The sequence below is a fragment of the Trachinotus anak genome, unplaced genomic scaffold (assembly GCF_046630095.1).
Source record: "Trachinotus anak isolate AG129_WGS33_773 ecotype Australia unplaced genomic scaffold, CSIRO_AGI_Tana_v1 ptg000016l, whole genome shotgun sequence".
Taxonomy (NCBI): domain Eukaryota; kingdom Metazoa; phylum Chordata; class Actinopteri; order Carangiformes; family Carangidae; genus Trachinotus; species Trachinotus anak.
Genome location: NW_027273867.1, coordinates 5624933 through 5647141, shown reverse-complemented (window position 1 = coordinate 5647141; position 22209 = coordinate 5624933). Strand labels below are relative to the sequence as shown.

Genomic DNA, 22209 nt, shown 5'->3' with positions numbered 1-22209 from the left:
TAAGAGTGGGCTGCTCTGCTGTCGCCATCTTGGCAGTGCCTGATTCCACCTAACTCCCAGCTAATGCCAAAATGGGCAAAGAGGTGGGACGTGGCAAGCATACGCTCACCCACCTGTCACTCAGAGCAGCCACACCCTCAATTATGCATAACTTTAAGCCTAAATAAAATTTAGACCTTCAGTCTTCAGTTGTCTTGAAGACTGTAAACATGTGTATTTCTGCTGTAAACTTTGATATTTTAACATGAGAGTCTATGGGGAGTGACTCACTTTTGGAGCCAGACTCAAGTGGACATTTGAGGAACTGCAATTGGGTGTTGGCTCCATTTTTCAGCCCCAGAGGTTGCCGTTTGATGTAAACATGGTATCAAAATTAACTTTAAGTTAGAAAAGGTTTATATTATATTTTGTCAAAGTTGCATTATATTCATGTGTAACTGCAGCTGTAATGTTAAGGTAGACTTCAAGTGCATCAGATGGCTGCATTACATTTATAAGTTGGACTTCATGAAAAAGATGTTGTGAATTTTGGCCTTCTAAATTAAAATAATTGCTGTTCATTAGTTGACACAATAAGATGACCTTAAGTTTTGAATGTAATAAGATGCATTTTAATAAATGTGTTGATAAAGTTATACAAAAATGCTGATAATTTCATTGTTGCCTTAAGGGTCACAAAGGTCTGCCTGGTGAGCCTGGAAAAGATGGAATATCTGGAGAGAAGGTACATGACAGAGTGAAAACAGAAAGATATCATGTCAACAGAAGGAGCTTTATTTCCATTGACACTTCATTTTCCTTTACATTTGACAAACAGAGTTCCTTTTGACAAAACCACTGTTTGCATTCGTACTTCCAGCAGCAGGTCATATGTTTATAAACAGCGTAATATTATTATCTCTCTTCTCACAATTTAATGGATTTGTTGTTGTTTGTTTTTCCCACAGGGAGATGCGGGAACACCAGGTCCTCAGGGGCCACCAGGTCGCATGGGAGATGATGTAAGGGAGCTCATTCCTTACAGTAGATTTATTATTATTGTATTAATGTGGCGCTGTGTGTGTTTTTATGAGGAAAAGTAATATTCATGGATATATTGTCACTGTAGGGTCAGAGAGGACCTATTGGATTCCCTGGAGCTGCAGGAGAGAAGGGAGACAGAGTAAGTTAAACCAAAGCTTCATCACATTTTGAAATATATTTAATAATTGTATGAAGTGTCTGTAACAAAAATGGTTCTGACTTTTCTCTTCACAGGGTCCTCCTGGTTTCAATGGCGTCCCGGGACCCACCGGCCCGCCTGGAGCTCCTGTAAGCAGTCTTAGTTTGATCAGTTTTATGGCTTTTTTACTGTAAGAACAACTTGTCAGGAGGTAACTGATGCGCTTTTGATTCAATCTCTTGTCTCAGGGTGTGGAGGGGACGCGTGGACGTCAGGGGCTGCAGGGGCCCAAGGGTGAAGATGTGAGTTTTACACTTCGACATAGATTCTGAATTATATTTCAACTTATTGCATAAGATACTGTTTCAGTTTTAAGAGCTTTGCTTTGATTTTTATTAGGGAGCTGATGGGCCTCAAGGAGAGCAGGGACCTAAAGGAGAAAAAGGAGACGTTGTATGTATACTGATGGTGTTGTGACTCATTCTGTCTTTAGCACCATTGTTTAGAGTGAGACTGGGTTATAACTTTATTGTGTGACCTTACAGGGGGAGCCTGGTGCAGATGGCCTGGATGGACTTCCTGGGGCTGATGGTGCTAAGGTGACTTCTGATTTTAAAGACAATATTTTTTTCCAATATTCAATAACTTAACATTTTATCTCATGAGGATTTGGTTTTTTTTTTACTTCTTAGAGTATACAGCCTATGATACAACATTTAGACCATTGTGACGCGATAAAACTCAGCCTAAAACAATGTCTAATTAGATTGCTGACATTATCCACCATAAGCCAGTGTTCATACCAGGAAGTTAAAACAAAGTTACTTTAAAACATAAAATGTAACTGTACTTTACCAAATTAAAAAATCATTAATGACCAAATCAGATAAAATCAAATCACCATATATATACTATGTATCAGTTGCAGCCCACAAGACAGCGACTGTCTGATTTTGTTTAAAGTGACACTATGTAACAAACCCCATCTCAATTCAATACACTCACGTACTTGGTCTGGTATGACCAGTTGTTTGAGGTAGCTAATGCTAGCTACTGTTAGCTAACTTTAGGAAGGTATTGCCGTGTCCGTACCTGCTTATGTTTTGACCAATCTATACCTGTGGTACTGTTACATTATGTAGCATTTACCATTATCCCCCAAATACATGTAGCATATAGTGATTATGTTGTGTGTGCATGTATGTGCATGTGTGTGTGTTCATTATTAAACTTGTATGCATAAACTGTGAATCTACTCAACAGGGAGAATCTGGTACTCCTGGAGCTATTGGTGTCAGAGGGATTGTGGGTATTCCAGTAAGTCCAACAAAATATATATTCATTGTGTTTCTACATTAATATCAGTCTGTTACAGTATCCACTTTGCATCAAGTACAGGTCATATTACTAATTATGAATTAGGAGCAATTTATGTATGTTGCAAAGTAAGGGAAAGCAGAGGGCAGAGCTCCTCTTTGAGGCCACGGAGGAGGTCAGATAAATAAATCATTAAAGTCAAGCAACCAGCAGGAAGGACAATCCGATGCCGAGATCACATCTACAGTACCTTTGCCTGTAGAGCTGGGAGGTGAGAGGTGGCAGATGTAGCTTGAATGATAAAACTGACTCTAGAAACAGACTGCACAGGAGAGAGAGTGCATCATATTTATCTCACAAGAGGCTATGCAGGCTTCTCTTTTATTTACAGGAGGCAAACTTTTTTGATGATTTGTCAGTTCTTAAAAACTCCATTCTGGGAACTTGTGTATTTGGAAGTAAAAATGGGTATTTGTCTGTTTTTGTTGCCATAATAAGATTAACCATTACACATACAGTAAGTCAGGAGAGGTTTTAGTCATGCAGGCTAGCATGGCTGTAGAGATCACATTGTCTGACTCTTTTCGTCCAGACAATAGACGACTTGTCCTGGACACAGGCATTTATAGTTCCTGTGTAATGAATCATCATGACTTTGGGGATCTCTTCACCTTTCCTCTCACGCCACCAGCAGGAATAGGTTTATGGCTTTTAGTGAAATGTCTCATTGCAAAACAAAGATGGTGAATATGGTAAACATTTCGAATGCTTAACCTCAGTGTGTTAGCATGCTTTTAGCATTTAGGTTAAAGCAAAGCATTTGAGGTTTAAAATAAGGTCCATCAACAATATAACATGACAGCCATTAAAGTTGGGTTTAGTTACTGAATAGTGGTTTTTGGCTGATGTGCAGCATCCAGCAAGTAAGTGCCAAGTCAGATACATCTTTCAGAAAGATTTGGAAGAACATTATGTACAAGAAACAAGAGGCAGAAACTTGTTGTCATCATAACTCTGATATAGAGCTGCAACTGATAACCATTTTTATTATTGATTAATTAATTGGCTTAGTTTGAAAAGCTGAAAAAATGCCAATTTTGGAGAGCCCACCATGATGTCTTCAAATTGCTTGTTTTGTCTGAACAACAGTCCAAAACCAAAAGGTCAGAATCAGATGAAGCAAAAGCAAGTATTGCAAGTCGGGTAGCCTAAATATAAGCATAAATTTTGTATGTGTTACTCAGGGTTATAGAATATAGCAGCAATGACGCATTAATTTTCTATTTTTCATATGATGTGTTGTTGTTCCTAGGGCCTTCCAGGGAAGCAGGGAGTAGTCGGACCCCCTGGTGCAAAGGTAATTGGAATCATCTGCTATTCAATGAGGCATTTCCACATAGTATATCCAAAAATTTATTGCTGCAGTCAACTTCAGCAGAACTCACAAGCAGAGTGTTTGAGCTGATAGAAACAAGAACTGATATCTCATTCAGTGCCATTCCTTTTGTTGATATAGGGTGATACTGGTGGTGAGGGACCTGTCGGGCCAGTTGGACTTCCTGGAAAGACTGTAAGATTACCCCATTAAACCTCCTGTCATACTCTAATTATTTTCATCTGTTAAGCTGTTTGATTCAAGCCATATTTTCAAACCCGTCCATACTCATTTGTTTCCAAATAGGGTGAGCCTGGAAAAGATGGAGAAGATGGAAAACCAGGAGATAAAGGAGCAACTGTGAGTTTTCACTTACTCTCCATTGGCGTGTAGGTGATTCTTAAGTTTTCAGGTCAGGTTTTTCTATTGATTTCTATATTTGACAGATGTTACAAACCTAAAACCTCTCTAGGAAAAAGGGAAGTATGACCATGCTGATGTTTAAACTGGAGTTGATGTGTTCACTGTATCTGTAATCAATTTCCAGGGTGAGACAGGAAAACAAGGGCCAGTGGGGCCGGCAGGTCCTTCAGGCATCCAGGTGAGACATTATTATTATAAAGTTACACTTAGATTAAATCGTAAGAAGCGTTATTGACAATATGAAGTGTAAACATGTATGAAATAGATGTATACAATATAAAATGTTGTATTTCCAGGGTGACAAAGGAGATAAAGGTGACACTGGTGCCAAAGGAATGAAGGGTCATACTGGATACAAAGGGGATCAGGTCAGAATCATCTTTTTTTTTTTTTTTTTACCTTTGTTACTTTCGAACACTGATTATGATGAGAGTCTGCAGGAGCAGTGAAGTCCATAATGTTTTTTCATATGTTTTGTAGGGACCTATGGGACCAATGGGACCAAAAGGAAGTCTGGTAAGAACTATTATTTTTTCTCTATTTGTTTCAATGACCTTTCACAGCCATTTCAACAGTCACTCACCATGTTTCTTATATGAACAGGGCGACACAGGTATGGCAGGAGATCCCGGTGTGAAGGGAGACCAGGTATGTGGTGCTAAGTTTTTGTTTCGAGATCTCATATCTGTTGAAAATCCAACAACTTTCTGTCAGTAGGTTTGAAAGAAGTCAAATGATCTTTGTATGTTGCAGGGGCCTCCTGGCGTTTCTGGAATGAAAGGAGAGGTATTAAAAATCTACCGTCTCTGCTTTAACTGTACCACACTCTGCTTTCTAAACTGTTGCCTAAGGATCTTTTCACATTGACACATATAATTCCACTATGGTGCCTTAACACCTGCTATTTTGGTTTGCATTGTATATGAATATAATAGTGTAAACTAGCTGACAGTGTCCCACACAGTTACATGTAGAAAAGAAACAAGGAATGAAGTGTTGTTTTTTTCAACATAAGCGTGGAGAGAAGGGCCAAAGGGGAGCAGCTGGGATTGATGGCAGACCGGGCCAGCCAGGCCACGAGGGTTTGGCCGGGCCAATGGGAGCTCGAGGGCTGGACGGAGAACCAGGTCTTCCTGGAGCACCGGGTCCCAGAGGTCTACCTGTAAGTGTCACAATTGCAAATGTAGAGCATGTGCTCACTATTGGCTCCAGCAACACACTTTCTATCAGTTGTAGTTTGCTAAAATCAGTTCACAGTGACAGTTAGAAAGTGAATATAGACACTGTATCAACTTAGGAACTATTATCCTCCTAATTTATAATAATTTTAAAAATAATTTGAAATAATTGATTTTGTTTGTGCGTTGTCGGGTTGTATAAAATACCTTACATTTTGTCCCTGCTACTGACGTGGCTCTGGGCAAAGAGCTGTTGCTCTCTCAAGGTTGGTCAGTCCACTTTGGTCCAGACCAAAGAAACATCCCAACTACTGGATGAACTCCAGTGAATTTTTATAAAGCTCTTCATGCTTTCTAGATGATGTAAACTAATGACTTGGTGATCTCCTGACTTTTATACCACAGAGGTTGGCATTTGTGGTTTTGGGTGTAATGTCTCTTGGATCAGGTGTCATAAATTTGGTGGTCCCCTCACTTTTTATTCAAAATTTTTACTCACACAGCACTTTGGTTTTCAACCAAATGCCTGCGAAAAAAATCAACATTCCCATCAGCCTCAGATGTACTTTATGCAAAGGTTAGCATGCTAACACATTAACCTTGTGGTAAGATGTTCAACATGGTAAACTTAGAGTAGAGTTATTTTTTCAGGACCTACTATTTCCAGAAGTAAAAGTCCCATTAATTTTCCCCACAGACAGTGTTAGTGACTGACACACAGTTGAGCTGTGGGTTATTCAGGAGCTAAGATGTGGTGTTTTGCTACTTCTCTGATTTGTGCTTCTTACTGGCTTCTTCCCAGTATCAACAGCTGCCAAGGCCCCCGCCCACATGACACTCTAACTTCTATTTCACTGTGTTTAAATCTTCACTGTTATGCCACCATGATTCAGCTTGTTTTCTGCTAATGCGGAGGATATGTGTAATAAATCACATCTACATTGACTGAAACTGTACAAATCTGTCGTCTTGGCTGGAGCAACCATCAGTCACAATTAATGTACATGAATTCACAGGGCGCAAAAGTGAGTGACGAGAAGCTTCGGGAAATGTGCTCAGCCGTTGTAGAAGGTGCAGTTTGTTCCCTTTAATTTGATCTTATCAAATCTTAACTTAATGATGATTTGTGTTTTAACTGAATTTGATCTTGGTCTGTTTAGAACAATTAGCGGAGTTTAAGAAAGAACTTCTGAAGACGCCAGCAGCCCTTGGTGCCCCTGGCATCCCTGGACCAGCAGGACCTCCTGGCCCTGCAGGACCAGCTGGAGCAGCAGGACCAGCTGGAGCTCCAGGGCTGATGGGTCCCAAAGGCCACCCAGGCTTCTTTGGACTTCCAGGCGCACCAGGCAAGAAAGGTCAGTAAACCTTTAAAAAACCCATTATCCAGTACTCAGTGCTGAACTCCAACAAAGCTTCAGCAGTCTTTAGAGAAGCCTTAAGTGGTTTGCAAATGCTGTATGTGTTTCGGCACCACAGTGATGGATAAGCTGTGGTGCTGTGATAGCTTTTTGCTTTTCTTTTATTTTCCTGGAGAGCATCCAGAGCTATGGTGGATGTGGTGGCGAAAAATTAAATGAAGTCTTTAGAGAAAACAAAGGCTGTAGGCTCCGGCAGAATGCCTTTGTCTTCACACTGCCACAGCACATTGAAAGAAGTCCTGTACAGTGCTCTAGAAAGGGATTCACCCATGCATAACATTATACAATCAATGACTCACTAAACAAGGCTGAATTAGAGCAGAGTCATTAAGTTTCCTAATTACATCCCCATAACTGTGGAAACGGTGTGCCTCTCCATTTCATCTCACCATTAATTTGTGTGTCCTCCATGTCCTCTCTTCTCTTCTGCAGGTGATGCTGGGGAAAAGGGAGACAAGGGAGACAAGGGAGAGGATGGTGTGGGAATCAAAGGAAGCCCAGGCGCACCTGGTGCACCAGGTAAGGCTGGATTTTTGTCATCACTAGAGTAAAACTGCTCAGAGGGAACTTTGGGTCTTCAAAATATCGAGACACAATTGATCGTTGAAGTTAAGTTCTCCTTAGCTTTCGGTTGGGCAGCAATGGCAGGGCTATAATCACCAATGTCTGTGACTGGTTGAGTGATCATATTTTCACCATTGGTCAGCCAAATGCCATTTGACCATGAGTTTTCCCATTGGTCGTTACTCTTTAAAAATTAATTGGTGCAAACAGTTTCTATTAGGGGGAGTTTACAGCCTGCAGTCTTGCGAACTAAGCACATTTGTAGCTATGCATTGAGACTTTTTTCCAAAAAAGTACCTAGCAACATATCTAGTGTTTTTTGACAAACCTTGGCTACTTAGGAGAGAGTTGCCAGTAATGCCCTCTCTGTCTACTCTGGTCCGTAAGTGGCAGAGAGGCACAGTGGCAGTTTGTTATCCAGACAGAGGCTGTGTGCTGTGTGTGAGACAAAAAAAGAAAGATATTCTGTCACTTCTAATGTTCTCTCTGAGTGACCATTTAACAGGTTAATATAGCCAAAATACAAGCACAGTCTTTGTCTCTAGTTTAAGTATTTAGTGTTTTTTGTCAGATGACGTGGTTATAAAATCAGGATTTTAGCAGCAGAGCAGCAGCTTGGAAATGGCATGGTCTTAATGGGCCATGTTTCCATCATTATTTCATACTTGTTCCATTGTTTAACAACATGTTAATGATAACAGCAAAGAACAGCTATTTTGGGGGCTTTTGTGCCTTTATTTGATAGGACAGTGGAGACTGACAGGAAAGGGGCAGAGAGAGAGGGGAATAACGTGCAGGAAAGAGTCGGGCTGGTCGGGGGTCGAACCAGATAGAAATTTGACTGTACTAAAATACTGCATATGTGAGCACAGAGAGGATTTCTGTTCTCATAAGTGGTTTGCATTATATTCTTATATTCTTTACAGCAGTTCCACCACAGTTTTCAACTATGTCCTGAGTTTCGCACATTGACAATAAATGGTCCAGCCATTTTCTAGGTTTTGACCCAGTCTCGTGTGTCAGTATGGACAAATTCTGGCTAGCTGTTTTGACTTTAAGCTAGGCTAACCATACCTCACCTCCGGCTCAGGCAACAGATTTATGTTGACTTCTACACCTAATTCTCTGTATTTCCTGAAATGTTGAACTATTCCCATACCCCCCCAGATTTTTTTTACGTAGGTTTCACAACAATTTTCAACCACATTCTCAATCTCGCACATAGACCACACATGCTGTGGTCCACATAAGTGGAAGCTACTGTAGCTTAACAAGGTTTTGTCTAGGTTAGGTTTGATAATATTTCACTTGTTTTTAATCTCCTCAGGTGCACCAGGCGCCCCTGGCATTGGCAAAGATGGCAAAAATGGCGAACGTGGTGACGCAGGAAGTCCCGGTGTCCCTGGACCAGCTGGTCCAAGGGGACCCTCAGGACCACCCGGCCTTTGTGACCCATCAACCTGTATAGGCCGACTACCACCTTTCTATATGGTCAGCGGAAAGAAATCTGCTAGCTACAAAAACCCTTGAGGCATCGCAGCTCATTGACAAATTCCAGATCTCATTCCGTCGTGACCAAGTTTGAGGGCTTCTCAGAAGTCAGATCGTGGTGATCTTTGGGAGTCCTCAGAGGTCTCCATCTGAACTACAGATCAAAGAGACACAAAGGAAAACAGAGACAAGACACAACTGTAGAATACTGTATAGATATTTTAACTCGTTTGTGACTTTAGTGAGAGCTTATCTGATGGTGCATATTCAAAGATAGCTGCTACTGCTGCCAAAGCAACGTCTTCCAACTGACACGGGCCTGCAGGTCCATGAAATGTCCGAGTACAGCTGCTGACCCCTGGCCTTCCTTAAGTACCTTCATCAAAACAAATATGAGCAGGTTGTGAAATATAAAAAAGGTACATCTCTCTGATTTCCAATAATGCATGTACTTTATAATTTCTGGAATAAGCTCACAGAAGATATTTCTTCTAACGCCATTTAACAGCATATCAGGTGCCATTATGACCCACTTCTCATTGCAATCATGAGTTAGGAAACTGAACTTGGTGAAGTAGAACTAATTACAAAAACATTGTAAGTATTCAAAAGTGCAAGCCTGAGCTGACATCTGCAACAATGTGTTTTTTTAAATTAGGATCATGAATTTGTTTTGCCCGATTTTGTCATATTAATGTTCTTTTTCAAACATTGTAATAAAGTGATATGTTTTGGATAGTACTGAATTAAAACTGTCATTTACTGGAACACAGAGTCCATCTAAAAGCTGTCACAGCTCTATGTTAGACAGTACTTAAGGTCAAGGATGTACAGGTGGCAGTGAGTCACCTTATTACGTGGCATGACTAAGAGAATTAAGCAGATTTGTATTCACATGGAGGGGTGGTCGATCAATGAAATTCCACAGCTGCTTTATGATAGAATGGTGTCCTATTGAAAACAAGGTCCCTGGGTTGTTGTGGATATAATGTGGATTCAGGAAGGCATTTCACTGTTGCTTGGTTACAGCGGAGAGTCAACATCATCCCTACAGCTGTCTGCACAGCACAAATACATTCACAGATCAAACATGACCTTTACCAGGCTGCAGAGACAAGTTAGCATAGCTGCCATCCCAAAGACTTCCTTTTGATTTAATAGATCATATCATGGCTCACAGCCAATGGATTTTAAGTTGTGTGCATAAGTGGAAGAGTGCACAAGGTTCATAAAATTAGATTCAGCAAAAAGATTAGTGATCACGCTTACATATTCAGCTTGCATATATTAAACATGGTGTATGGCAGAGGAACAGAGTATACTTAAAAGGGAACCTTTAAATATTGAAGTGAGCTAACTGAGCTGGATCTCTCAAATAGTTTGAATTAATGTCACTTCAAAAAGTATATTTAAAGGTTCCATATTTTACATTTTTCTGGTGTTTTATTTGACGTTTTGATATCCATAAGAAGATATATTTGTGCTTTTAAGAACCAAAAACCATCTCTTCTGAGCTTCTCTTCTGATTGGCTCACCCACCGACTGGCAGAGTGTTTTCTGAGTGATCGAATAAAAATATAGGAGACTTCAGGTAGCACTCAGAGAAACCAAATCCTGCAAAATTGTAAAGTTTGTCCAGGTGGGCTGGGTTTGGGGCATGGCTGAGAGCGGTGACTGCTTTGTTGTGACATCACAAAGTTACGGAAGTCCTGACGGCTTGTTTTAAGGCTCAGTTTCTGAATACGGGCTGTGTGCATTTCTCTGTGGACTGAGGCTTTGATTGTTTCACAGTATTAATGTAGAACCTAGACCTGCTTTATAATCAGAAAAGACATGGAAATCTCACATTATACAATATGGGACCCTCTAACATTCATAATATAATATACAATGGTTATGGTCAAGCGTTATTGCACACTAAGCATTGCCAGTAGTACAATAGACATGTGTAATGTCCCAACAGTCTGTCACATCTAAATAAGGACTAGAGAGGTTGCATAAAGTTTTAGTATCATATCAAAAGTGAAACAAGCATGTATTCAAAAAACATAGCAAAGCCTGTATTATAAAATGAATCTGTTCCATTCTTTATTATACAGTACAGTACATGTGTCTTTCCAATACTTACAATATGCTACTTATTTAAAATATCTTAGCACCAATTTATCAGGAAAAAAAAATGGGAAAAAACAAGTTACTAAAATTTAGTTGTTGCATGAAAACACATTTGTATTACTTCAAATTGTGAATAATTTATTAATATAACTTAAAAAAATCAATCAGCAAAAATAGCTAATTTGAATAATCAAAGGTGTATGACCTATATGTATTACAAAATATTAGGCTTTCTGCAGGAACTTGCTATCCCACCCTGTAACACAGTCTGTTGGTAACTGTAACGAGCATTTACAAATCTAAGAAATAGCAATACTGATACGGTCAGGTTGTGCACTAGTAAACCAGTGAGAGAGAAGCAGCTAATATGTGAATTAAATCTGGTTTGAAGTTCACTGCATTTAAAGATGCTCACTACCACCTGGCTACATCTACGCTAATAACGTCTTCAACACATTTTTACTATGTTCACACCTGTGCGTCCACTCTACCTTGGAGTTTTCAAGCCCCTAAAACGATGAATCGTTGACACATTCCCATCCTGATTGGGTCTTATTGGTCCCAGCTGCCAGTGGTGATTTGTAGTATTTTCTGTAACTAACCAACTGCAGAGTAATGCTTTAGCACACACATGCCAAGTGTTCATGAACGGTCATGTGATTTGAGTTTTCAGGTGGCTCGTCTGAATGAAGATCATTTTTGTTTTAAATGCTGTCTTAAAATGAAATCATATTAGTGTGGATGTAGCTTCAGCTGAAAGGAGCCATAATGCAACAGAGATACAAACATTTGCCAACAAAGTTTTAGTGACAGGAAGATTTCTCAGGTACACAGCTGCTCTGAAGGCCAAAAGAATCCCACCGGTTGAACTGAATCCCGGAGGTAACAGCTACAGTTTTGTTGGCTAAGTTATGTTAGATTGAAAAAAAAAAAAAAAAAAAAAAAAAATTCAGGAGGCAAAAATACTCAACATTAGTATGTTAGCCAGCTAAGGCATTTCAAACCTGTCTTAGTTAGCTAGTTAGCATACCTGACCAGCTAATTTTAAACAGGCCATTTTTTGGTATAACGGAGGCTAGTAGTTCCAACCTGCTGAATGTTTTGGTTTCATTCAGCCATGGCCATGAATTAATGACAAATATGTTTTTCAATTCATATGTTTTCTACTTTGCCTTCGGTCAACTTTTTTCACAAAAACACTCAGTTAATGTAGTTTAAAATGAGCCACGGTCCACATGTGGCCAAAAGTAAGAATTGCAGGATCATGGTAAATGTTATATTCTGTCTTTTGCTGACATTATCTGAGGAATTAAATTTTTCTTATCTTATATGAAGCTAAATAGACCAAATCAAATTCTGCTTGCCTCTAGAGCAGTTGAGAAATGTTGGTAAAACTAAATGATCCAATCCGCTTTCCCAACATCATCAAAATTAAGTTGGGTCGTAGCGACAATTTGACATTCTTCATGAATTACCCTCCATTAGGTAACCTGAGCAAGAGGTGATAATTGTGACTGGCCTACATAATGATAACCTTTGACCTCATTGAATGTGTTGACAAGCTCAAATAAGGTTTCCATACTTGCTTCCTTAAAACTGACCCTCACTTGCCTTTTGCTCTTGTTTGTATTGATGTTTCCTCGTGTTTTTGAAAGGAAGACAAATGTGCTAACTTTTGTGGAGGCTATTTAATAGGCTCTAGATGACCAATATGTCTGAGGTTGGGGAGAAGTGTAATTGGTCCATGAGGGACGTAAGGCAAAACATCTTTCAAATGGATATCACAATGCTCCGATCATCAAGATGCAAGGAAGCAACTCTCCAATTTTAGGTTCCTGGGGACAAATAAGAAAAGCTATGTCTTTTCAGAGAGGGGCTGAGCTGCCTGGGCCCTGCCACAGCGTAGGCACTTAATAAGCCTCACTGAACAGAAAGGAAGTGACACGTTTAGAGAGAGCAGTGTGAAACAAGCAGCTTTTCAAGAAAGGTGAACAAAGGCTGCAATTATACCACCTCCTCAAAGCCATTCACTGCCCAAGTCCATGCATACTTTAGAGAGAGAATGGCCAGAACCACTTCATCAAACATCGTAGTACATCTTTCTGTCTCAACTTCTGTCCTTTAGACTCAGGTTTGATATGAATCCTGTAGGTGAACAAATGATCACATGGCAGGTATGACTTACAAATTATGCATATCATGTTATTCATATTTTGGAAAGTTAACTTAAATGACTTTCATTTCTATATTAGAAATACAAATTCAACAAAATTAATACTATACTGTGTCATATTTTTTAGGCAAATTTTTCAGGCAAATTGTGGAGTGAAATCCGTCAGAGCTTGAATTGCCAAGACTCTGCTTTATGGGTTGTGACAGAGGGAATTTTCACTGCCTCTTGTTTATTCCCCGAATAGAGTCTTGTTTAGTTTCTGTCTAAATAAATAAAACATGTTTACTTTTACAAATTGCGGAAAATTCCAATTAAGGAAGGGGTGGGTTTAATCTTTTCTAATTTTATTTTTCTGCCTGTCCTGGGGCACCAATACGATCCAAAACAAGGTGACATGAGAACACTGCTACCAGCTTGAAGGCAAGAAGTGCAGGAATGTGGTCATCCATCACTCTCCACACTAATTCATTAACACTCCTCCTACACAAAATCACTATTGGTATTTGAGACTGTGCCTCACACTGTCTGTCCTCCCCCTTCCAATCAGTGACAACAAAACAGATAATTCCCTTGACTGACTAATTACCAACAGACTGGTAGAAGATCCCCAGCAAGAGATCAATTTAGTGAGCAGTAACTGACAACTATGGCTTGACGAAGTACAGTGTGGGCTGTGAAGGGTAATTGATGCAAAATGGTGTGAGGCAGGAAAAAAAGTCTGTGGCTGCTGACATATTCCTGCAAGAAAATGCCTGGCTGTTCTGAGATAATTACTGATGAAACGATACAATATCAGAATCCCAAATCTCCACTCCCAATGGGGGGTTTAAGAGGAGGGAACTGCATCATTCTTGTTATCTCCCTATATATTTTACAGGAAGCATGCAAGTGAGGGAAAAAAAATGTTTAGCTGCCCTCTTTACCCCATATTAAATCTTAAAAAGTCCCCCAATGCTCAATCCCCATCCGTCCCAAGCTTCATACCAAAAACAAACAAAACAAAGAATCTGACCTGCAGCACATATTGCTTCAGCCCTCCATACTGAGGTTATCTTGAAAAGGAAAAGTTCTTGTTTCAGACTGACACAACCAAGTTCATAAATACAGCTGAATTTCAATCTCTTTGTGTCTCTTCTTTCTTAAGTCCCCTTGACATTTTTGGTGTGGGGTCTTTGTGCCAGGCTGGCATAGTAGGCACACTGGGTGGGGTCACATTGGCCTGGAGGACCTGGAGGTCCAGGCTGCCCGTGTGGACCAGGGTTTCCTGGCTCTCCCTGGGCTCCGGCTTGTCCTGGGCTTCCATCTTTACCGTAACCAGGCAGACCGGCTGGACCTAGATCAGAGAGAGCAGCAATCAGGGACAGGGTGAAACCAACCTAATAATAATGAATCCAGTGAGTAAGAGACTAGTTGTTACCTATTGGGCCAGGAGGGCCGTGGTCTCCTCTTTCACCAATACCAGGTTCTCCCTTCTCTCCTCTTGTGCCTTTCTCACCTGGAAGGAACAGGAAAATGAAAGACGTCAATATTCTGACGATATCTGTCCATTATCAGTCCTTCTATGTATTAATCAACAAATCTGAACGACTATGAGCAATACTGAGTGTTGAAAATGGTTCATGACATGTACAATTTTAGGGAATTATGCAACACATTGGGTCATGGACAGAATGAGTGGGAGTGAGGGAGACAGAGAGTGAGAGCTTAGTCAGCAGATACAAACACCAGTAGCTCTCTTTAGTTATCCAGCCTTTTAGGGTATATGATTAAATGTGCAGTGAATATGTGATTAGGGCAGACGGTGTAAGAGGGCTCACAGGTGAACAGATAGAGAGCAGGTGTCGTCTGAAATGTTTGTCAGGACACTGGAAAACCTGTGTCAGTAGAGCTGCAACGATTAGTCAGTCAGTGAATCAGCAACTCTTCTGATAGTTGCTTAATCTTTAAAGTAGGAAAAATACCAAGTCTTCTCCAATGTATTGATTTTCAGTTTTTCTCTGTTTAATAGCATTCGTAAGCTGAATGAACAGAGAAAAACTTTGGACTGCAGCTGGGTCTGCTCAGATGGAGAAGTGGTACATGTGCTGTTCCGCCAGGTTCGCAGTTGTTTTGTTGTTTAACAGTTAACAATGGGCTGGTTAACAGCAATTGAACTTAAAATTAAATACGTAAATATTGCACATTTAATGATGCAATCTGTATGATTTATATGAAAAGGATATCATATGCCAATGTAGGATCTTCCATGATATAAGATTGTCAGATCAACCACCTCTACTACTACTTGCTATTGTTCGCTATTAATACAGAAAGTAATTTCAATGACAAAATTCTCTTGGACATTGAAATTGCTTTGACTCAGTAGGAGCTGTGACTTTTAAACAAAAACCTTTAAAAGGTCATACAACCGATAGCACTGATAAAAGTCTTCGTCTTACCTTTAGGGCCCATGGGTCCTCTGGGTCCTTCTCCTCCATTCTGCCCAGGTATGCCAGGCTCTCCTGGGGAGCCAGGTCGTCCAGGACTACCGTCCTTACCTGGAGGGCCTGGAGGTCCTGGACGGCCAGCTGTACTCTTCACATGGGCTGGCTGCATCTGAGCCATGAGGTAAGCCAGTTTGGCTGGACACAAAAGAAACGTAACTTAAATCTCATATACCTCTATTAAATCAGCTCAAATGAACCAAACATCTCACCGAGATCGAAAAAGAAATCCACCCCTCACCATCTAATTGTTTTGCCAGCTCCTCCTGGATGAGCCGTCTCATCTGCTCCAGTGATACTGACTCTCCCTGAGACAACAAAGATGTTAATGATTAACTAAATTATTAATACCTAAATCTCAGTCATCTGTGAACATTGCTGCAGCATCAACATTGCTTCAAAATGTAATTAATTTTGTCATGGATATGACTCACCCTTGGTCCTGGGAGACCAGGGTTTCCTGAAGGTCCTTGTGGCCCAGGGGCCCCTAAATCTCCTGGTGGTCCTGACATGCCCATCATGCCTGTGTGGCCCTTTCTGCCTGGGGGTCCAGGGTTTCCAGGCATTCCTGGATCTCCTGCATGTCCTTTATCTCCCTTTATACCAGGGTCACCCTGGATAAGATATCAGTATTCTTTAGGCTGGAAGTCCTGATGGGTAACTTATTGGACAATGAAGAAAGCCATGAGGCAGGAGTAGAAGATGTCCCTTATGTACTAACTACTAACTACAAATGTAAAGCTGCATGTTTTCTGGTTTTTGCAGAAATTTGCACCATAAATTGTTGGAAATCTAGAGTGTTTCATTTTCTGTGTTACATTGTTTTCTATTGCTATTTATACATATACTTTACCACTATATTTATGTAACTTTACCAGCCAACAAAATGTACAATATAACATAAATACATGCATATTAACCAAGTACCTTAATCAGTGTTTCTCAATTTTTTTCAGACCAAGGACCATTTAACCACTAAGATAAACTGACAGACCACCTAACTAACGAGGTTTCATTTGATTTTCTTTTCACTGACCCGCTCTTAAGCCACCGGTCCATGATCTTGTCTATTGCCTGTGTTTGATAGTTAATAGGCTGCTGATAACAGTAATAAGGTTTAGCACAATCCCAGGACAGGCTAACAGTTAGCGTCATCCACATGTCCTGTCAAATGTCATGTAGATCTTTTTTTTTGTCGTAAATCATGATACATAAACTGTAAACTGGTATAGCTGTGTACAGTAGCCAAGAAAGGCCATGCTCACAAATACTGTATTGTATTAAGTAATAAGGCATGATTTTTCTATTCAAACAAGACTAGCAGTGTGACTTATGGCTCTGAGAAGAGGTGGTGTGACGTTTGTGGCAAAGTGAATATTACTGCGCTACTATCTGCTGAGAGGTCAGTATCTGTTCATATCCACCAAATGTAAACCTGAGCAGGCTTGAATTATCTGCATTTATGTAAAATTTTGTCTTAAAATATTATCAGATCTCCATGTGGGTTATAACAATGACCAAACACAATAGTCTACATCATTCAAACATTCACAGTATTGGATGGAAAAAGTATGTGAAACCCCTAGGAGTCAGAAGTTATAAAACCTGGAGTCACATTAATGCAACTGAAGGTCAGAGCTACTTTGACTTATAAAGAACATTTTGAGTTTGTTATTTGCAAGCAGCATCCTCTGATGTGAATCAAACCTCTCAGAAGAGCGATCTCAGCAGAGTTAGGATCAATAAATGTTGATTTGCTCTCCAAACAAAAACATCTCTGCATGCATGAGGTTTGCCAAAGAGCAGCTTGACACGAAAGATTACATTTGTTTGTGTTATGAGCTGAAGCACATTGTGTTTTATCTACACTTAGATGAAGATCAGATCACATTTTATGACCAATTAAGGCAGAATACCAGCTCATTCCAAAGGGTTCACATATTTTTTCTTATGAGTACAATAACTTATTACATTAACCAATTCAATATCCTCTCCACCTTACATTCTTACTCAGCCTTGCACTATTTCTATTCCTCTTTACACTTTGCACCAACTGACCTATATCTGCATCTGTTTCTTCATGTTTCTTCATGTTTGCTTATCTTTGTTCAGCTGAACTAGAAATCAGTCATATTCTTTGTATCTGTAAACAAACTCGAACAATAACACTGATTCTGGTTCAGATGATGTATTCGTTTACATCCCTAGTACTCACCTTATCTCCTTTGACACCACGATCGCCAATTCTGCCTGGCATCCCCTACAAACCAAAAACAATGGCTGTGAGCAAGACATCTACTCACAGTAAACGATACGATACGATACGATTCATCACTGGTCTTAGGAAGTGCTTACCTGCTTTCCCTCAGGGCCAATTGGACCAGATGGACCCTGGAGATCAAAATAAAGTTTTGCATCACCAACAGCTGCTCAAATCTGGGATCTGAAATTATTTTTTCAATCAAAACAGACAAAAAAAAATCTCCCACTCACCGCAGGGCCTTTAGGGCCACTAAATCCTGGTAATCCTGGGTTGCCAGGCTCTCCCTTGTCCCCCCTGAGACCCTGTGTGACAGCAGAGACATGGCTGTTCATCTCATGGCACACACGTGGCATACTGTACTTGTATTCTAAAAGCCGCACTCATTACTGAGGATTCAGCAAGATTAACATTTAGCTGCAGTTCTTATCAACATGCGGCAGTGCCCTGGATAAAGATCTCATAAACCAATCTTGCGGTAGGACATGCCAGCTTGAAGAGATTAAAATTCATATTTACAAGGGACATGTGGGCCCGTAGACAAGCCAGTTATGGCAGCCGCAGAGTGCAGGAATTTTCTAATGTTTGCAGAAATTTCAGAATGATTCGTGTTCTCTTCTTCACCTCCACTTGTCAGGAATCCTCTGGTTTATATTGTTGAAATGGATCCTCTCCTCTATCCTCTGTGCCTCTGTCGTCTCACTGCACAATCCTTTCTTTGCATGGTAAATTTGGTCATCTGATAACATTTTTGGCAATATCTGATTCCGCCTCTAAATACCCTCAGCCTCCGCTGAAATCACCCTCTATCTCCTCTTCTAACCTCCCTGCATCTGGTTCCTGCCCTCCCCCGTCCTCTAGGCTATTACTGATGATCTGCTCCCTCTGCTGACTGATATCATCGACTCCTTTCTGATAGCTGGCTGCATTATCGTCTGCCCTCCAGTTAGCAACAGTTACTCTTCCTCCCAGGAAACCATCCTTCAGCCCACAGACCAGTGTGCAGCTCCTTCTATTTCCTTTCAAAACTTTGTGTTGCAGATAATACCAACATGCCAAATTACCAAAAAAAAACAAAAAACGTCTCAAACAGGTCTCACAAGATCTCTGTCTTTATTTACTACATTTTATTTCCCTAATGGATTATATCTGTCATAATGACCTCTGCTTTGTGTCCCTCTCCCTCCTAATCATCTACAGTCCCAGCAACTCCCCATAAATTCCCTAATCACCGAACCCTCACACACTTTAATTAACCTCATCTGCATGCCGAGCAAAATTGCACAAGTGCATAAAGGGCTCCGATTTCTTTATGAGGACTGGGGCAGCACTATGCAATGACAGAGGCCCTTCTGTGGCCAGTAAAGTGCAAAGCCCATATTTCATAAGTAGCTTTAGCTTAAATACAACCAGTGTCTCCATTACGGTGCAGACACATGGAAATAGACAAAACACAAGCAAATTCAGAAAACAATTAGACAGCACATGTGCTGCAGATACACACAACAAAATGGAAGTGTTTCCAGGTGAGACAAAAAAGTGATGAACCTGGCCTGGACACACTTGTTGTTCAATGATTTTAACTCCAAAACTCACAAAGCATTGAACAACAAATGTGTCCCAGTGTGGTTCAACACTGTTTTGTGTCCCTTGGAAACACTTCTGTTGTGTTGCGTGTATTTGCCGTGGGTTTGTGTATTTTTTTGTCTTGTGGACGCCCTGCTAATTTTCACAATACAACCAAGTACACAAACGCTCTGCAAATACACACAACAGAAGTGTTTCCAGAGGACACATAAAAGTATGGAACGAGGCTAAGACGCACTTGTTGTTCACTGCTTTGTGACTTTTGAGGTTGACAGTAATGAACAGTGAGTATTTGAGAGTATCTGCAGCATATTTGTGTATTTGCCTGGGTTGTGAGTATTTGCAGCACATGTGCTGTCAAATTGATCAAGATGTTTGTGTTTTTTTGACAACTCAGGACACTTCATGGCTTTTTGTTAGAAACTTGTTGCCTATTTCTCTGGATTGTTTTTTTTTTTGAGTGAGTGTGACATAAACACTGGGATTTTTTTGTTTTTTCACATGAAAGGTTTGTGCATTTCTCTTTTTTCTTTTATCACCGGTTTGAAGTGGGTGATTCATGAAAAGGAAGTGTCGCGTACTTCCCTACATGTAACAACTGACGTCACAGGCCTGACAGGTATCAGTGCTAGTTGTCTGTTTGTTTGTCGTGCAATTCACATGCAGACAACGTGGCTAAAACACGGTGCAAAAGGGGGGCACTAGAAAAGCAATACAGAAAAAGAAATTGGACGTGGTTCTGTTTTCAAGCCACGTTCAGGCAGGGATGCAAGTCAAAGTGGCCGAGCTTCTCTGGGCAAAGCTTGGCAGTGAGGGTTTTCTTCCTGTTTTACTTGAAATAACATTAATGGGTTATTTCAATTTTCCATCTAGTAAATTAAAAGCAAGAGCGGCCATTAATGCCAGCTGTAAAGATGCTTGATAATATTTCCAACGCCTACACTCAGCTTCATCTTGGCATGAAATTAAGGACAACCTTGACAAAACTGAGCTTTTTTTCCCTGATGCAGCCCCCCCCCCTCCAATCCCACATGACCTTCTGCCTCATCAGATGATTCAGACCTCATGTCACCAGGGACCCTGCGTAGGTATTTGTCTATGGATGCTCTTATGCAAGACACGCAACCCTGCTGAGGGAATTAAAGGCCTCCTGCCTCCTGGAGATGGCCCACGACAGCCTGATCTGCGCCATATCTCCTGATATTACTTGACAATCAGTTTTCTCCTGCTCCACCTGGTCAACTCCTTTCAATCGGCCTTTCGGCTCTCCCAGGGGATAGTGATGCCCCCCCCACCCCCCCAACCCCAGTCAGGACAACATTTACTCCCATCTTCCATCACAACTTGACAGCTCATCCCTTCTAGAAGTACTTCACATCCTCCTCTCACCTTCAGTTACATCCCACATACAGTAACTGTTTGCTCTGTTAGCTCTCAAAATGCTACTTTTTCCAATTTTTCCACCTGCTTCTCATTCACTTCTCTACTAGGGGAGACATGGATGATTGTAACACCTCCAGTTTCTCCAATCAGGAACAACTTGTGAATCACTAACTAATTTTGAGGTAAGAAAGTTTTTTTTTCTTCTTGTCTTCGTTTATTTTTGTGATAGCACTGCCTGCTCTATAGTTAAACTCTTCAAAAATCATGTTTATGATGTGTCAGTGTAGACATCCTTCATGCAAGTGTCACTGCTAATGTTTTAGCTGTTAGCTGTAAGGTAGCTAACCTTACAGCTGTTAGCTTTTAGCTGTAAGGTTAGCTACTATCACAGTAACTTACACACACACACACACACACACACACACACACACACAAACACCAAAAAAGTATTTTAATTGTTGAATAAAAATCTTTCTATATCAACTTTTTGTTCTATCATAACGTTGCATTTCACCTCAGGATATGTTACAACTAATCTGACTACAGTGGTGAATTGGAACATTTCACTCTTTGTGTTTGACACATTTTCTGTTTGTGCTGCAAAGATAACACCTACACCACTCAACAGCAGACACCTGTAACTACTTTGTATCACGTTTGGAACGCGCTGGCTTCAAAGAGCTCCAAGATACAGACAGAAATGTCAAAAATGGCAAATACTGTCTGTAGAATATTTGTCACAGCTTTTAATCCGCGTTCGACGCCCCTTTCCCTGTGTGTCTGTTGTTTGTTTGTGCTGTCATTCTCCTGGGAGCTTGTTATACCGATGCAAAAAGCTGGACAGAGAGAAAAACTGAATTTTAACATAAACTCACTGGAGTTCCAGGGAGACCTGCTTTTCCTGACGGTCCTGGTTCACCTGGTTTGCCCTAGTATGGGAAAAAAAAGACAGAATGAGAAAATTGATGGGGAGGTACAGCAAGAGAAACGACCTGAGTGCCACTTTACGTCCATATCTATCTCTCTGCTTGTCACTGTGCTGTGTCTGCCTTGTGTTTGAGTCAGACAGCCCTGCCAGCGACTCACCGGCTCTCCCCTTGGTCCAATAAGTCCTTCAGGTCCCGGAGGTCCCTTAGAGCCCTGCAAAAACAAAACGAACCAAAAATAAAAATAAAAAAAAAACAGTTTTATCATGTCTTCTACATATTGAAAACCTCCATATCTCACCTTCAGGGCACGCTTCAGACAGGCATGACCAGTTTATAATCTTTACTGAAATA

At 40.6% G+C, this 22209-nt stretch overlaps 2 protein-coding genes across 7 annotated transcripts in view; one reads left to right on the top strand and one right to left on the bottom strand.

The window, feature by feature from the left end:
- The window catches only part of LOC139633557 (collagen alpha-1(IX) chain-like), a 34718-nt gene extending 25022 nt beyond the window's left edge, over positions 1 to 9696 (top strand). For all 5 annotated transcript variants that reach the window (XM_071499303.1, XM_071499304.1, XM_071499302.1 and 2 more), the window contains 21 exons: positions 671 to 724; positions 948 to 1001; positions 1109 to 1162; positions 1258 to 1311; positions 1411 to 1464; positions 1562 to 1615; positions 1708 to 1761; positions 2426 to 2479; positions 3792 to 3836; positions 3996 to 4049; positions 4161 to 4214; positions 4402 to 4455; positions 4574 to 4645; positions 4758 to 4793; positions 4881 to 4925; positions 5031 to 5063; positions 5293 to 5439; positions 6472 to 6526; positions 6616 to 6810; positions 7306 to 7392; positions 8765 to 9696. In XM_071499303.1, the coding sequence (XP_071355404.1) occupies positions 671 to 724; positions 948 to 1001; positions 1109 to 1162; positions 1258 to 1311; positions 1411 to 1464; positions 1562 to 1615; positions 1708 to 1761; positions 2426 to 2479; positions 3792 to 3836; positions 3996 to 4049; positions 4161 to 4214; positions 4402 to 4455; positions 4574 to 4645; positions 4758 to 4793; positions 4881 to 4925; positions 5031 to 5063; positions 5293 to 5439; positions 6472 to 6526; positions 6616 to 6810; positions 7306 to 7392; positions 8765 to 8967 (1512 nt within the window). In that variant the 3' untranslated portion in view covers positions 8968 to 9696. The remainder of the gene's footprint in view (positions 1 to 670; positions 725 to 947; positions 1002 to 1108; positions 1163 to 1257; positions 1312 to 1410; positions 1465 to 1561; positions 1616 to 1707; positions 1762 to 2425; positions 2480 to 3791; positions 3837 to 3995; positions 4050 to 4160; positions 4215 to 4401; positions 4456 to 4573; positions 4646 to 4757; positions 4794 to 4880; positions 4926 to 5030; positions 5064 to 5292; positions 5440 to 6471; positions 6527 to 6615; positions 6811 to 7305; positions 7393 to 8764) is intronic.
- Positions 9697 to 10991: 1295 nt separating this feature from the next.
- The window catches only part of col22a1 (collagen, type XXII, alpha 1), a 61266-nt gene continuing 50048 nt past the window's right edge, over positions 10992 to 22209 (bottom strand). For both annotated transcript variants that reach the window (XM_071499294.1, XM_071499295.1), the window contains 10 exons: positions 22016 to 22069; positions 21805 to 21858; positions 18193 to 18264; positions 18055 to 18090; positions 17915 to 17959; positions 16134 to 16313; positions 15941 to 16007; positions 15655 to 15837; positions 14634 to 14711; positions 10992 to 14549 (listed from right to left, as the gene is read on the bottom strand). In XM_071499294.1, the coding sequence (XP_071355395.1) occupies positions 14356 to 14549; positions 14634 to 14711; positions 15655 to 15837; positions 15941 to 16007; positions 16134 to 16313; positions 17915 to 17959; positions 18055 to 18090; positions 18193 to 18264; positions 21805 to 21858; positions 22016 to 22069 (963 nt within the window). In that variant the 3' untranslated portion in view covers positions 10992 to 14355. The remainder of the gene's footprint in view (positions 14550 to 14633; positions 14712 to 15654; positions 15838 to 15940; positions 16008 to 16133; positions 16314 to 17914; positions 17960 to 18054; positions 18091 to 18192; positions 18265 to 21804; positions 21859 to 22015; positions 22070 to 22209) is intronic.